We start from the raw sequence: 17,357 nt of genomic DNA on the forward strand, positions 1-17,357 counted from the left end.
TAGTTTTCGTCGTAACCGACATCATCAAACTGGGTTACGGCGAAACCCGGTCGCTGGTCAAATAAAATTCATGTGGAAAAATACTATATAGTTATTATTTTATTCTTTAAAATGCAGGTCACCAATAAATGTCAGTACAAAACGTAAATCTAATATTAATACGCTGTTTTTTATAAATAAATTGCTTACCCCGAATAAAAGTTCACGCCACTGCTTACATAAAGTAAAAGTAATGTTTTATTATAAAATTCATTAAATTTAATTTATAAGACTTATACGGCCGCTTAAATTACGTTTTTTAATATTATTGATAAAGCTTTGAAAAACTTGGCTTGATCAAATCTTTCCATTACTTGAAACTGTTCGAGTTGTTAACTAGGAGACGCTTGAAAATGTAATGTTTATTTAATACCAAATTAATGACCTGTTTAAAAAATCTTGGTGTGATCAAGTAATTCAATTACTTGAAAATAGTCGAATTATTTAACTAAAAGACCAAAACCAGCCTATGACGGTCGTCAGCCCAGTAAATGCCCAGACTTCCATATTCTTCTTTATCTTTGATGAGATGTCAAAAAATAATATGAAAATAACTCCTGTATTTGGAGATAATCCAGATTTTGTGAACAAGTATTTGGATACACTCAAAATGTTGTAACTAAAAGACGCCTAAAAATATAATTTAGACTTTTTTATTAAATTAAGATTTGAAATAGCTTTTTTAAAAAAAATCAATCTTAATTAAAATTTTTTTATTATTATTTGTGATCCAGTCTTGTAAACCTTAATCCCATGTCCCAAATGAGAAATAGAAATTACTCATCGGGAATATTATATGCATATATGACTTATGCATGTAATATATTTTAAAATAAATAAATAAATAAGTATTATAATACAAGTGTTTAATAAAAAAATAATAAACCGTTTTAAAGTGTTTCGTCACCAAAAAAGTTTGAAAACCACTGCTCTACGTGGCAGCAGAGCTGATTATCCTTTGTTCGTTTCGCGTAAACAATGATTCATAGAGTCACGGTTGAGATTAAATTCGTAATATTATCAAGCAGATCTGTTAAGCTTCTCACATTTTCATTAATCACAATACGTAATAACAACTCTCGACATGGAATGCTCGCGGCTCATATTATAAGGATAAACAGAGATTCCTTTGTCTTATATAGCAGTGCTCCTCAACCTTTTAATGGTCGCGAACTGAACATAAACAACGTGTTTTATCACATATATTTATTCTCCAACCGGTTCCGACAAGAACCTTGTCATCATCAGGGTTGAACATGTACTCATGGATAAAAAAATGTACTAGTAAAAAAGTAGTTAAAAACAAAGTTATTTTACAACATTTTGAGTGTGTCCAAATACTTCTTCACAAAATCTGGATTATCTCCAATTACAGGAGTTATTTTCATATTATTTTTTGACATCTCATCAAAGATAAAGAATAAAATGGAATATATTAGAACTTCCAAGAATTTGAATAGTGTGGTTGTCAATAATGGGTAGAATTGGTGAATGTTGCACGTTTGTAAAGTGATCACTTAAAACAGCCTATGACGGTCGTCAGCCCCGTAAATGCTTATATAGCAGTGCTCCTCAACCTTTCAATCGTCGCGAACTGAACATAAACAACATTTTAAGTGTGTCCAAATACTTGTTCACAAAATCTGGATTATCTCCAATTACAGGAGTTATTTTCATATTATTTTTTGACATCTCATCAAAGATGAAGAAGAATATGGAATATATTAGAACTTCCAAGAATTTGAATAGTGTGGTTGTCAATAATGGGTAGAATTGGTGAATGTTGCACGTGTGTAAAGTGATCACTTAAACGAGTCTATGACGGTCGTCAGCCCCGTAAATGCCCAGACTTCCATATTCTTCTTCATCTTTTATGAGATGTCAAAAAATAATATGAACATAAACATTTTGATAATTTAACCGCGGCAAAATGGGCACGTTGGTTGTTTATATTTTGGATGATTTTATTTTATTTTTATTGTTAATTTTTTAATTTAAGTTTAACTCGGTGAATACCACTATTTCTTAAAATCTATTGTAACACGTATTTCGATGCGTTCCGCATCATTTTCAAACACAGGACTTTAAGGAAGAAATTTTAATTCACACGCCAGTTTCAAACAATACGGTGTTTGAAAATGATGTGGAATGCATACAATTACGGGTCACAATAAGTAATATTCAAGTTCAACACCTTGTTCACAAATCTAGAATATTTCCAATTAGGAGTTATTTTTTATATAATAAAATAACAACAATGTAATTTTTTCCACATGAATTTTATTTGACCAGCAACTGGGTTTCGTCGTAACCAACATCATCAGAATAGTTATTTTTATATTATTTTTTGACATCTCAAATCTCAACAAAGATGATAAATGCTCCATAAATGCATAGACTTTCATATTCTTCTTCATCTACGTTGAGTTGTCATAGAAATAGTGTAATAATGAGGTGTCATAGAAATAGTGTAAATAGTGTAATAGAAATAGTGGTTTTTACCAAGTAAAACCTAAATTAAAAATGGATAAATATTAACAAAAAGTTACTGCTGAATCTACGAATAGAATTTTATTTTTTTATTGGGTATGTTCGATTTTTTTAAACGTTATTTTGATTTTTAAGCGCGGTTTTAGGTGGCCTGGTATCATTTGATCCACGGACCGCGGGTTTGGGACCACTGATATTTAATATACCAAAATCTAGGGTCTTGTTAACATCACAATCGACTCAGAAAATGAGGTGTGCTATGTGATTTCAAGATGAGATGTTAGTAAATAAATTGTTATTATTAAGCGTTTGTTGGATCAATAGTCTGTCATCACCTCGTGTAACATTCAAGAATAAGTACCCTGTTATAAATGATTAATCCTAAGGAATATTGAAAGCTATCCCACCGCATGCCCAGATCTGATACAGAAGCATCTAGGCTTCCTGACAGATCTGCTCTTGCGAAGCAAAAATAAAATAAAATTCTAGAGAATGAAAACCAACAAACCATCACACCGCTTCGTAGGGGTAGGCAAAGAGAACAGAATGCCACACCACTTGTCTTTGCAAATATTCAACACCACTTGTCTTTGCAAATATTCATCGACTCTTCCATAATCTTGCATCTTCCATACATACCCGCCAGATATTTCGACTCCTGACCACACACTTGTTCACATCCAATATAAACTCATAAGTCAAATCATAGAACTAAAATCATATACTTAAATAATTTCATTGCTAACTCAGATTCATTGAACTGTTAAAATTCATGCCTTTGGCGAGATAGCGAGCGTTTTCGCCTTGAATTTTCACTCATGAATTATATGAAATTAATGTAAAATAAATTGCACAACATTTTTAATACTATTTTTATTCTGATACTATTTTTATTTTCATTTTTTAATCGCTTGTAAAAATAAAGATAATTTTAAAAGTACAAACAGTATAAAACAATTGAAGTACCTACCTATCATATCACATACGTGAAAAATGCTAGAAAATATCATTTTCCTTTTATTATTTTAGCTTATAATTTGACCAGTTAATTTTTTTACAACATTTTTTTAATGTTTTCCGCTGATACTTTGTGGCACATTTTATAAGCTTTATAAAATTAATTAACTTTGTTTTCACCACTTTTTTGCTAATACAATTTAGCCTACCGGTTTCGACAAGAACCTTGTCATCATCAGGGTTTATTTTAATTCAAAAACATTAAAAACATTGAAATACTCTCACCAAAAGCTTCCACACACTCCGTAAAAATCCTAAATGTTATTTTTATTATTCATTGCATAGCAACCCCAAATAACAACTCCAAGGTTCTTGTCGAAACCGGTATGTCAAATTGTATTAATAAAAAAAGTGGTAAAAACAAAGTAAATTAATTTTATAAAATTCTCAATATTATTAATATTTAAAGCATTTACTTTGTGGTTAGTCATTTTTTCTTATTTATTTTTTTACAAAAATGTTAATAAAAAAAAATCTCGGTGAGTGGTTATATACTAATTTTATTAACATTTTTGTAAAAAAATAAATAAGTAATTTTATAAAGTTTAGTTACAACAATTTGAGTGTGTTTAAATACATTTTTACTGTTTTTCTCTTGCAAAAATTATGGACTGACTTTATATACTGATGTAATTCACCGGTCACATGTTTCAACTTTGTTGACTTAAGCCGCTTGTGCACTACACGGAATTTTACCGTCCGGCAGTTCAGTTAGCATGATAAAACGGATAATTGGCTTAGATTCGCTGGTGCTTTTGTCTCTCTTTCTTCGGATCGGTGCGTGATCACGTTGTGCGTAAGTTCGATCACGCTAAACTGTCGTAGTCACTTTTATTAAAAAAAAACCTGACTGCCGGATGGCGAAATTCCGTGTAGTGCACAAGCAATCTTAGTGCGCTTGTGCACAACACGGAATTTTACTGTCCGGCAGTACAGTTAGCATGATAAAACGGATGATTGGCTTGGATTGGCTTGTGCTTATTGCAGTCTTTCTTCGAATCGGTGCGCTTGATCTGCGCAAAAAAGATCACGGTGCACGTAAATTCGATCACACTAAACTGTCGTAGTCGCTTTTATAAAAAAAACCTGAATGCCGTACGGTAAAATTCGTGTAGTGCACGAGCGCCCTTACTGTACTGTTCACTGGATTCTGTTTGTCAGTCCCTGACGTGATGTAATATAATATCTTTGATCCCAGCGTATCCCTTTCAACCCCCATAAAGTTATATATATGTTATATAGTTATATGTTATATTGTTACTTCATCGCAGAATTCTCCGGAATATAACAAACTTATTGGATCTCGCTGTTAAGAAACTTTTAATTGGTTTGTTAGTGTTTTCCAACAATAAACGTGATCCCGACATGATGAGATTATTGTGTATTATAATAATTTTGCTTTGCTCTTATTATTTCATAAAAATAATGAGCTTTAGAATTTCCCGTTTATTTGTAAGAATTATGGACAAAATAACACGGAGAATAATGAAAAGTTAAGTTTGGTAACATTTTCGACATGATTTATATATATATATATATATATATATATATATATATATATATATATATATATATATATATATATATATATATATATATATATATATATATATATATATATATATATATATATATATATATATATATGTATATATATATAATATATATATATATATATATATATATATATATATATATATATATATATATATATATATATATATATATATATATATATATATATATATATATATATATATATATATATATATATATATATAAATATAAATATATTATTTATTGATTTGGCATTAACTTTGTGGAATGACATGTTCATTTTATTAAAATTAAATACTTGAATATACCACTTTAATTAGTTTTATTTTTATTTACGACTAGTTTCGCAAACGAAAGATGTTTTCATCTTCTGGTACAAATTAAAACCTTATTTAAATTAATTTTTACCAGAAGATGAAAACTGTCGTTTTAGAAACTAGTCGTAAATAAAAATAAAACTCATTAAAGTGGTATGTTCAAGTGTTTAATTTTAATAAAATATATAAATATATCTACACATACATACATGATTTATATATATATATATATATATATATATATATATATATATATATATATATATATATATATATATATATATATATATATATATATATATATATATATATATATATATATATATATATATATATATATATAAATATATATATGTATATATATATAAATATATATATATATATATATATATATATATATATATATATATATATATATATATATATATATATATATATATATATATATATATATATATATATATATATATATATATATATATATATATATATATATATATATATATATATATATATATATAAATATAAATATATTATTTATTGATTTGGCATTAACTTTGTGGAATGACATGCTCATTTTATTAAAATTAAATACTTGAATATACCACTTTAATTAGTTTTATTTTTATTTACGACTAGTTTCGCAAACGAAAGATGTTTTCATCTTCTGGTACAAATTAAAACCTTATTTAAATTAATTTTTACCAGAAGATGAAAACTGTCGTTTTAGAAACTAGTCGTAAATAAAAATAAAACTCATTAAAGTGGTATGTTCAAGTGTTTAATTTTAATAAAATATATAAATATATCTACACATACATACATTCATACATACACACACACATGCGTACACATACACATACCGTACCAGTTACTGTAGATAACATAATAAAATAGTGAAGAATCATTATCGTGTAAAATAAATTAAAAGGTGTTGAAATGGTTTGTTCATGTGAATCAAAAGAATGAAACAATAACAATAAAACTAATTATTTTGTTGAATGTGGATGGTTATAGAATCAAAAAAAAAACTCGGGATAATCAAGTATTTCAAATACTAGGGCGTGATCAGTCAAATGTCAATTATCGGCACATGAATGTAGTAGAGGCGAATATTCTTTATAGAGTCAGATCGGTGTGACGTTTTGTTCTCTCTGCCTACCTCTGCGCGGTTGGCGTGATGATTAGTTGCTTAAACTACATAAATACATCCGTAATTACGTATATACGAATTATTTAAAAACGAATTAAAAAACAAGATTTTATTAGTCTTTGTTTGGGCCTGATGATAAGTTACTTTATGTATAAATATACTTGTACATATAAATGACATAAAACAGTTTATTGCTGTATTTAATATTTTATGTTGACGTAAATTCGGGATATTCGTATTACGTAGTACGTTCCTACGTATGTATAACGTAAGGTACATACGTGTTTGCAAGTCGAGACCAACCCTATTAACACCGGCTTCTCCCGGGTTTAGAACACCCCGGCGACCAATACATAAGTTCACAATAGTTTTGGTGCCAAAGTTGACCACAAGTACACCTAGCTGTAGGACCAGTTAGCAGCTCATTTGATTCGTAAAGTTCATGCTAACACAGATTTTGCACGTGAATATCTGTGGACATTCTGCTCGCTATCACGTATTGTTAAAATCGAAACAAAACGTCTTGTCTTTAATAATTGAAAAATGAACTTTCTTCTACGTACATATCGCCCACTCCTTTCAAGAACGTCATAAATCAAAAAACTTGATTTTTCAGGAGAATGTTTTTAAAGTTTAAAAATATAATACAATGTATAAAAAATAAATATCAAGCCTCTTATTGAACTTTTTACTGTGCAACAGATCTTTTTAGGTAAAACCTGAAGGATTTTTCTCCATTTGAAAAATATTAAGTAAATTTCAAAAAATAGTTAAACAATACCTTTTCTTCAAAATACAAAAACAACACTTTCTGCCCTGTAGCGGGTAAATATTAAGTTAAAAATATGCCGCTTTTGCTGGGATATAGTACATTTTCTGGGCATTCCGAAAGTATGCACAACTTTAAATTGTCGATTTTTGATTTGTGACGTTCTTGAAAGGAGTGAGCGATATGTCACCCAACCATATATATGTACATATGCATATATTTTCACAATAATTTTTTAGTTTATCCAAATTTTTGTTCACAAAATCTGTATTTTGCTCCATTACGGAGATATTATAAAAAAGATTTTTTCATCTCAACAAAGATAAATTGGATAATGATTGGAGAAGAACATGGATGTCTGGATATTTACAGGGCTTACTACCTGTCAAAGGTGGGGTTAAGTAATCACTTTATACACGTGTAACATTGACCATTCTACCCATTACCACACTATTCGAAAACATCTTGATCGGGTTACTTTTCCGGCAATGTCTATGGTTAAAATAATATTCAATTTAATACATGCATATATCGCTCATTCCTTTCAACAACATCATATATCAAATATCGTCAATTTTCAGTTGTGCATGTTTTTGGAATGCCCAGAAAATGTACTATATCCCAGCAAAAGCGACATATTTTTAACTTAATATTTACCCGCTACAGGGCTGAGAGTATTGTTTTTACATTTTGAAGAAAAGGTATTGTTTAATTATTTAAATATTTTTCAAATGGAGAAAAAACATTCAGGTTTTACCTAAAAAGACCTGTTGCATAATAAAAAGTTGAATAAGTGGTTTAATATTTATTTTTAAAACATTCTATTATATTTTCAAACCTTAAAAACGATATTCTGAAAAATTAAATTTTTTGATATATGACGTTGTTGAAAGAGTGAGCGATATATGTAAGCACATTTTACCTCAATTTTTGCAATGAAAATAAGTAAATAAAGGAAAAATAAAAACATTAAAAAAAATGATAGTATTTGAATAAGTTCTTATTATATTGATATACGGACTTTCATATTATTCTTCGCTATGGTTGAGATGTTAAAAATACCTCATATGTGAAGAAAACCTAGATTTAGGAACAAACATTTAGACGAACTCAAAATGTTATTATTATTTATTTCAAAACGTAATATTTTCATTGTTTTAGGTACAAGCAGTAAAGCAAGCCAGTGACCATGAGTGGAATGGATGCAGCATCAGCCAAGAAGCTGAACTTGGAGAAGGCGGCCAACTTCATGCGGCAGTACAGAGACCCCGACTCCAGGGAGCTGAAGAAGCTGTCGGCCAACCAGTTTATGGAGGTCTGGAGCCACTACGATAAGGACGGTACGTCTATACCTTCTTCTTCTTCTGTGCCTGTCATGTCAGGTCCCCCTGACGTAGACTATTTTTTGAGAGTAATTGTCCTTGTCTTGGGGAGCTCTAAACAGCGACTATTCTAATCCTCTTCCAATCTCGCATATTCCGGTGCCAGGATATATCGCGCACTCCTTTCAAGATCGTCATAAATCAAAAATCGTCAATTTTCAGTTGTGCATGTTTTCGGAATGCCCAGAAAAAGTACTTTTTACTGAGCAACAGATCTTTTTAGGTAAAACCTGAATGTTTTTTCTCTATTTAAAAAAAAAGTAAATTGAAAAAAATTATTAAACAATACATTTTCTTCAAAATGCAAAAACAACACTTTCTGCCCTGTAGCGGGTAAATATTTAGTTAAAAATATGTCGCTTTTGCTGGGATATAGTACATTTTCTGGACATTTCGAAAACATGCACAACTGAAAATGGACAATTTTCGATATGGTGTATGTCGTTCTTGAAAGGAGTAAGCGATATGTGGTTTTAAAAGTAAATTCAACTTTACGTTTAATTGCAGGTTATTATTCAGGCTAAAAGCGTTAAATAATAGGGATTATTCAATAAGGGATTTAAGTATTATTTTTTGACATCTCATCAAAGATGAAGAAGAATATGGAAGTCTGGGCATTTACGGGGCTTACGACCGTCATAGGCTGGTTTAAGTGATCACTTTACACACGTGTAACATTCACCAATTCTACCCATTATTGACAACCACACTACTCAAATTCTTGGAAGTTCTACATATATATATGAACCAATTTAGAAACCTTGTTCATGAATCACTAAAACTTCACTAGAGACATCTATGGGTGAGATGTAAAGAAGCTTTTTATTAAGCAGAAGCTCTTATATTAGTATGTGAGATCCGAATCCCGGATTATAATCACACACATGAGAAACGCCAGAAAATACCATTTTCATTTTTATTATTAAGCTTATAATTTGACCAGATAATTTATTTACAACATTTTGAGTGTGTCCAAATACTTGGTAGAATTACACGTGTGTAAAGTGATCACTTAAACCAGCCTATGACGGTCGTAAGCCCCGTAAATGCCCAGACTTCCATATTCTTCTTCATCTTTGATGACATGTCAAAAAACAATATGAAAATAACTCCTGCAATTGGAGATAATCCAGATTTTGTGAACAAGTATTTGGACACACTCAAAATGTTGTAAAGGGATTAAAGAGTTTTATTTTGTATATGTACATATACAATTTAAACTTAAAATTTCAATAAAAAATAAAAATGTCTGGTATAAGGTAGACCGCTCTTATCCAGAATTACTCGAAGCTCTCCCAAAAGGTAGTACCGAGTGTTTTCAGGAAATTTAACACAATGAAGTCTGCGACCCCAAAGCCTGAATGTTATCTTAATTTCCGGATCCCGTCCATTGAAGCTATTCTCTATTATCTGCGAAGACATGTCCCGTTTTTTGTGCTCTTATCCCGTATACAAGAGTAAAGTTCAGACCCTGTTCTAATGAGGATGTCGAAACTTCAGGAAGTCGGCCCCATATGTCTTATATTAGTTTCTGAAGATATGTATACTCGTATACTCATGCGTAAACTTGAATATAATATAAACTAGTTTAGCTATGAAATTGATACGAGAGAAAATCTTAAATATCAAAGCAGAACAGGGAAAAATTACGAAAATTTTCTTCCTTTGTATTCGAAAATGTAAGAATTTTCATAAAAAATATAAATTCAATTGTGCATTGACCCAAAATTTTACGGGTTGTAGCACATTTCGAGAATACTTTTTCCATTTTAAAATTAGACATTGTTAAATCAAATGGATATTGAAATATGAAAAAGTAGCTTTATTTAAACCCTTTGATTGTGGTTGACACAAGTTCACAAAATGTAATACCAGGCCTCTAAAAAATACAATATTCGTGGGCCATCAAGTGCCTTTTATGTCATTTTGTATGAAAATAAAACATATTCAAGTCTTCGGCATATATTCCGTGAATTTTACTCACAATACATACTCAGCTTTTAAAGAATCAACTCCGGCTATGCTAAAAGGTTCTCTCTTGATATTGTGTAACGTCCCAAAAAGGACCATTTTGTGTGAATAAATTCTCGGTTTATCCTAAAGAGCGACCTTCTTAGGTCCAATGAGATTATGTGGAGTAGGAAGAATCCAAATTGAGAAGAAAGTAAGTCAATTAATACAAAAATTTACAACATTTTGAGTGTGTGCAAATACTTGTTCACAAATCTGGAATATCTCCAATTATGACTTACCCGACGGAGGTAAGAGGTCAAAATAAAATATGGAACAAAGGCAAAATAAAGGAATGGGTAAATGATCAATTGTCAATTTCATGAAAATTTAAAAATTGTTTATATTCTTAATTTTCTCTCTTTTTTGTGTATGTAGGTTAAAATGGATAAAAACAAAAAAAATTATGTAAAAAGAACTCTACCGACAAGACACACAAGGTGGCTTGGTGGGTCCATGTAAAAAAATATTTTAAAAATGCTTTTAATTGTTCTTTAAATAAATGTTTACTATTTTTATAAATATTTTTTCACAACATTTTGAATAACTGAACTTCACATAAAAATAAATGATTTTGAGTACACATATTTTTTGTAACATTTTGACATCTCAACATAGATGAAGAAGAATATGAGAGTTTGAGCATTTAAATGAAAGAGTATCTGCTTTATAAAAAGTTTCTTTCATCTCACCATTGATGTCTTTATTTTTTGACATCTCATCAAAGATGAAGAAGAATATGGAAGTCTGGGCATTTACGGGGCTTACGACCGTCATAGGAAAATAACTAAAATAATATGAAAATAATAATAATAATATAAAATAATATAAAATAATATGAAAATAACTCCTGTAATTGGAGATAATCCAGATTTTGTGAACAAGTATTTGGACACACTCAAAATGTTGTAAATTGATGTCTTTAGTGAGATTCTAGTCAATTTAAGCAATATGTTTCGAATTAAAATAATATAATACATATGGAAGTTCCGAGAATTCGATAAGTGTGGTTATCAATCGTGGTTAGAATTGGTGAATGTTACACGTGTGTAAAGTGATCATTTAACCCTTCACTGCATGATTTTTTTTGCATGACTGCATGACTGCATTGACAGTTCGTCTTCGAGAGACAAGTGAATTTATTATTTTGACGTTCATATCGCGTCTTTTGGCTAAATTATGATTTATATACGTGAGTTATGAATGTTTCTAATCAGCAACAACAAAGAATGGTTTCTTTTATTTTCAAAGAACGTTTTGACACTAACTTTTGGGTATATAACAAATTTTATACACTATGCAGTGAAGGGTTAAACCAGTTTATGATGGCCATAACCCCGTAAATGCTTAGATTTCCATATCCTTCTTCATCTATACTGAGATGTCAAAAAATAACTTATAATTGGTATAATCCAGTAATAATCTAAATTTGTGAACAAGTGTTTGGACGCACTCCAAATATTGTACTTATCTCAAGAAGTTTAATGCATAAATTAAATAATAAATCTTAAAAACTAATGTATGGAATTTAATTAATGAATTTAATTAATGTATGGAAGTGAAACATGGAATCGGCAAAAGATGGATGAAAGTAGACTGAGTGCAGTCGAAATACGATTTCTCAGAAGAATGTGCGACAAAACGATGTATGATAGATGTGCGAATAGTGAAATAAGGAAGGAATGCAAAGCTGAGATAAGCATTATCGATAAAATTAAGAAAGGTGTGTTGAGATGGTTTGGACATGTAGAACGAATGAGTGAGGAAAGAACGGTAAAACAAATTTATGAGGCGAATGTTAGCGGGAAAAGAAGCAGAGGAAGACCGAGAAACACATGGCACGATCAGGTATGCCAAAGTGGTCAGGTTAGGAGTCGTAACAATCGGCGGGTATGTATGAGGAGATGCATGAACGTGGAAGAGGCGAAGAATGTTTGCAAGGACAGAGTGGTGTGGCGCTCTATTCTCTCTGCCTAACCCTGCGGGGAAGCGGCGTGATGGTTAGTTAGTTAGTTAGTTAGTTTAAAATTAATGTGTCGCCATATAATAACACAGAAAGTATAAACTTTGTAGCAGTAACAAATGTGTGTTTTCCTCAAATTTGTAGGGTTATACAGAAAAACAGGTTTTTTGCCATGTTTATAGGTCTACAAGGTTTTTTCCAAGGTCTTTTTTTAGTTGAAAAATAAAAATAAAATATCTTAGTACACGTAATTGACCTGAAGCCGAAACGAGAGGTCAATGAAAAGGGTTGTATCGTGAAATTGAGTTACTTTGTGAAATGGAAAAATAAAGGCTCGTGTGTGTAATTTTTAAAACAAATTTCACATACAACAATATATGGTATAATATGAACGGCTTTAAAAGAACAGGTTAGACTTAAGTGATATCGACTGATTGGTAGGACATTTAAAATGGATATTCAAATGAATATTGGATTGTCAAATGGATATTGGATTGTCAAATGAATATTCGCTCACTCCTTTCAAGAACGTCATAAATCAAAAGTCGTCAATTTTCAGTTGTGCATGTTTACGGAATGCCCAAAAAATGTACTATATACCAACAAAAGCGGCATATTTTTAACTTTATATTTACCCGCTACAGGGCAGAAAGTGTTGTTTTTGCATTTTGAAGAAAAGGTATTGTTTAATTTTTTTTAAATAAACTAAATATTTTTCAAATGGAAAAAAAAACATTCAGGTCTTACCTAAAAAGAACTGTTGCACAGCAAAAAGTTCAATAAGTGGCTTATTATTTATTTTCAATACATTGTACTATATTTTTAAACTTTAAAAAGGATTTCCTGAAAAATAAAGTTTTTTGAATTATGACGTTGTTCAAAGGAGTGGGCGTTATATGATATAATATGAACGGCTTTAAAAGATAATTTATTAAATAATAATAAAATAATGATAAATAAGAAAATTGTGAGATACATTATACATTGCGGAATACAAATTCAAATCTAAAATCTGTATATATTTATCAATAATACGAAAGTCTACAAATCTTTCTCTTTTGTATGGCCGCCAATGTACCCTCGTCCGCTCTGCCGACGTCATTTTCGATTTGTGACGTCAACAGAAAAGGTTGCTTTTTAAAAATACAAAAGCTCCACCGAATACAAAAGTCCGAGAAGATCCGTGCGGTAAATCTTTCAACCTCGTTTTGTGACCTTAAACCTTTCTGAGACTTTATAGCTACGCTTGATTGAATGAAAAAGTGTTAATATAATATTATATATTTCACCCCATTTTTTGGAAGAGATATATTTATTTTCATGAATGTTTGCAAATACATGGGCGGAAAAAAAGTTTATAAAATAAATCTAGTAAATTGCTTTTAACCACTTTTAAAACATACTTTTTCCATCGGGTTCCGACAAAAACCTTGTAACAATTAGGTATGGTTATGTATCACTAAAGACGACAAGGTTCTTGTTGAAACTGGTAGGACAAAAATACGAAAAATAAAAGAAGTTCAAAACGTTAAGTTATAGTTCAATTTTATATATATACATAAAAAAAATTAACTTTTTTCTATTGCGTTTATTGTCACATTCTAATAACGAGTATTAGACGAAAATATTTGTTAAATGTTTACTAACCAGCTCATCCCGGTTTTCGTAATGTAGTGGTTATTGCGTTTGACTCCCGTTTTGGAAGTCCCGGAGTCGATTCCCAGTTGTCCTAACTGGATTTTCTCACATACTGGAAGATGCCTGAGAGCCTGAGAAGATGTAGCTTTTAATTTGACCAGTTTATTTTATTTACATTTTTTTCGTGTATTAAAATTTTTTTTTCGTGGATTTGGACAAACTCAAAAAATTCTATAATTATATTTTTTTATTTTTTGTATAAAACAGTGCTTCTGAACCTTATTAAAATCAAGAAGCACAAGGAAAATTCGCGGTGCACCAAAACTAAAGATAAAAAAAACAATGATGAGTTTTATTAAAAATAAAACTGATTATTTTATTACAGATAAGTTAAAAATAACATTAATTAAAAAAATACATGTAAACATAAATAATCCAATGAAACCTTTTTTTGGCGAAAATTATTTAATGTGACACCTGAGCTTGTCAGCCTTTACAAGTTTCAGCGATATTAGGTCTGATATTTGATACAGTTACTTTCATTTCTGCATCCGATTTGCTAAGCCTTTCGTTTTTCTTCGTTTGATATTGGTTAATGTCTTGAATTCAAAAATATATATAAAAATTCATCCTAGAATCCAAATTTTGCGGAGCGAGTTCCGGTTAGGAACCATTAAAAGTAGGTGCAAAATTTACTGGGTAGCATTCATATCTATCATGTGCAAATTATCATTTTTTTTTTGTTTTGTGTATTAAACGGTTTTACATGGTTTCTGTGTATAATAATATCGTCAGCGCTTTTTTCCAGAATACCGTCGGTACATCATCATTTCGCGTGAGACTTCATCCCCTTCTCGATCATCGCATTACGCCCCACATCATAAATCTTTGCACACTTTACAACCAAGTGCTTTTTTTAAAGAGATTTATGAAATAGACTGATCGGAAAACATCTCACCGATCACATTGCCTTAATGCAATAAACGACCTAAGACCAAATAACGAAGTGTCTATCTGGTATGGTTTGTGATAATATCGGTAATATTTAATTATGTCCGCGTTCGTAGTGTTATGGTCAGGGGGGGTCAAATAAATATAAGTGATTTTTTCACTCTTACAGTCAGCTAATAACAGTGTATGGTAGTGACCAAAACACAAATCATACACACACACACATATACACCTACACGAAATATTTACTACTAGGTACTACTGACCCTTGTCTGCACCTAATGGTGCATAGGGCACTGCACCAAATTATTATAATTTGTAGTAAATCGTTAATTTTATGAAGGTAAGGTGATCAGTCTTACGCTTCAGATAGCAGACCAGGGTAGTATTAAATGTACAAATAATATTATGAACAAAAAAAATACATATATTTATTTACTGTCAGTTATATTCCCCATGAAAATTGAGCCTGGGCCCTTATGGTAGCCAAATACTGATAGCGCTTTACCATAGAGGCTTATATATTTTAGAATATTTATCACATGCGTTATTAGTCGGACTGAACACCAATTTACATCAGGGGTTTTCGCACAAAAGGCAGAACTAAAACGACAAACTAAAAACAAACATAAAAATAATACAGCATTCTAAATCAAAGTTCAGAATAAAAGTAAATCATTTTTAGACATTTGGGAACAGGATATATGTGAATTGGAAAACGTTTTTTATCTTTATCTATGGAATCGTTCTTTTTGCAAACATGAATGGATAGGAATTGCGTTTAGCGAATCGAGAACTGATCGTGGGGGCCATTTTTTATGTCAAAGTGACAGCGCGGGAAACGAAAACGTTCCAAATTCGAAGTTTGAAATTTTCAATATATTTTGTAGGCGATATCGGAATAACGATTCGAAATCCAGCCATGTAGTACTTTAAACTGAAAAAACAGTACTTAATTAACTAATTAATTATCACACCGCTTCCCACAGGGGTAGGCAGAGAGAATAGAACGCCACATAAATCAATCAATTAATTATTTACGGTCTCTGCTAAATAAAAGCTTACTAAACTCGACCATAGATAAAGCCGAGAATTCATAAAGAAAGAATTCGTCAATTTAAGGATATTTATAAGTTCTCGAATTTTAGTGGTTTGGTTATCAATTATGGAAAGAATGATGGATGTTACTCGTGTATAAAGTGATTACTTAAGTAATTTTTACTTTTATATATTTGTTTTTACCAAAAATGTTAAGATGCTTTATGCATGTTTGTGCTGCAACTGCTAGTGCATGTTGGTCTTCGGGTCCAACAAAATCGCACGTGTTAAACATTTTGTGTAGTTTGAAGTGCTATGGTAGTGAAGGGTAGTACTGTTTACATGCTGTGGTAGTGATTGTCCTGACGAAGAGACGGTTAGGTCTCGAAACCGGTACACATAAAAATCTTAGTGAGTAGTTTTATACTAATTTTACATTTTTGTTAAAAAAAAACATAAAAGTAAAAATTACTAACCACAAAGTAAATGATTTAAATGTTATTGATATTGTGGATACTTCAATCATTGTTTTTTTTTATGAGATGTATGTTTGTCTGGATTTAAGTTAGTAGTAAATGGAGACCCAGACTTCCACATTCTTCTTCATCTCTGAAAGCACCCGTATAATTTCTAGGTTTGGTATAGAAACTTTTGGTTTCCATTTGGACTCATCCATTTAAAAAAAACTTTTCTTTCATTTAAAAAAAAAACTTATATCGGTATTTCATGAATCATGCAAAGTTTTTCGCGGTAAAAGATTTTTTTTTACTAATACTTTCAAAGTCCCTTTCACTGTCAGCGGGGCATGTAAGTTAACACTAACTAGTGTGTACAATACACCACCATGTGACAGGAAGGTTAATAACCTTACCAGGGGACCCTAGCGCCATTAGGAAACCACCCACACCAACCTCTTGCGCTCAATACCCACCCCCAGACCCTTAAAAAAATAATCTTCTTCATCTTTAATTATTGGGTTATACTTATATCCAAAATATTTTACGGTCAAAATATGGTCACAAAAGATTTTAAG

General features: G+C 30.6%; 1 protein-coding gene across 2 annotated transcripts in view; it reads left to right on the forward strand.

Moving 5' to 3' along the window:
• LOC148306664 (calbindin-32) overlaps nt 1-17,357 on the forward strand; it is a 171,113-nt gene that overhangs the window by 51,690 nt on the left and 102,066 nt on the right. For both annotated transcript variants that reach the window (XM_088264588.1, XM_088264589.1), the window contains exon 3: nt 8,504-8,682. In XM_088264588.1, the coding sequence (XP_088120714.1) occupies nt 8,532-8,682 (151 nt within the window). In that variant the 5' untranslated portion in view covers nt 8,504-8,531. The remainder of the gene's footprint in view (nt 1-8,503; nt 8,683-17,357) is intronic.

This window comes from Brachycentrus maculatus, unplaced genomic scaffold (assembly GCF_059751285.1).
Source record: "Brachycentrus maculatus isolate JH-2025_06_01 unplaced genomic scaffold, ASM5975128v1 h1tg000234l, whole genome shotgun sequence".
Classification (NCBI taxonomy): Eukaryota; Metazoa; Arthropoda; class Insecta; order Trichoptera; family Brachycentridae; genus Brachycentrus; species Brachycentrus maculatus.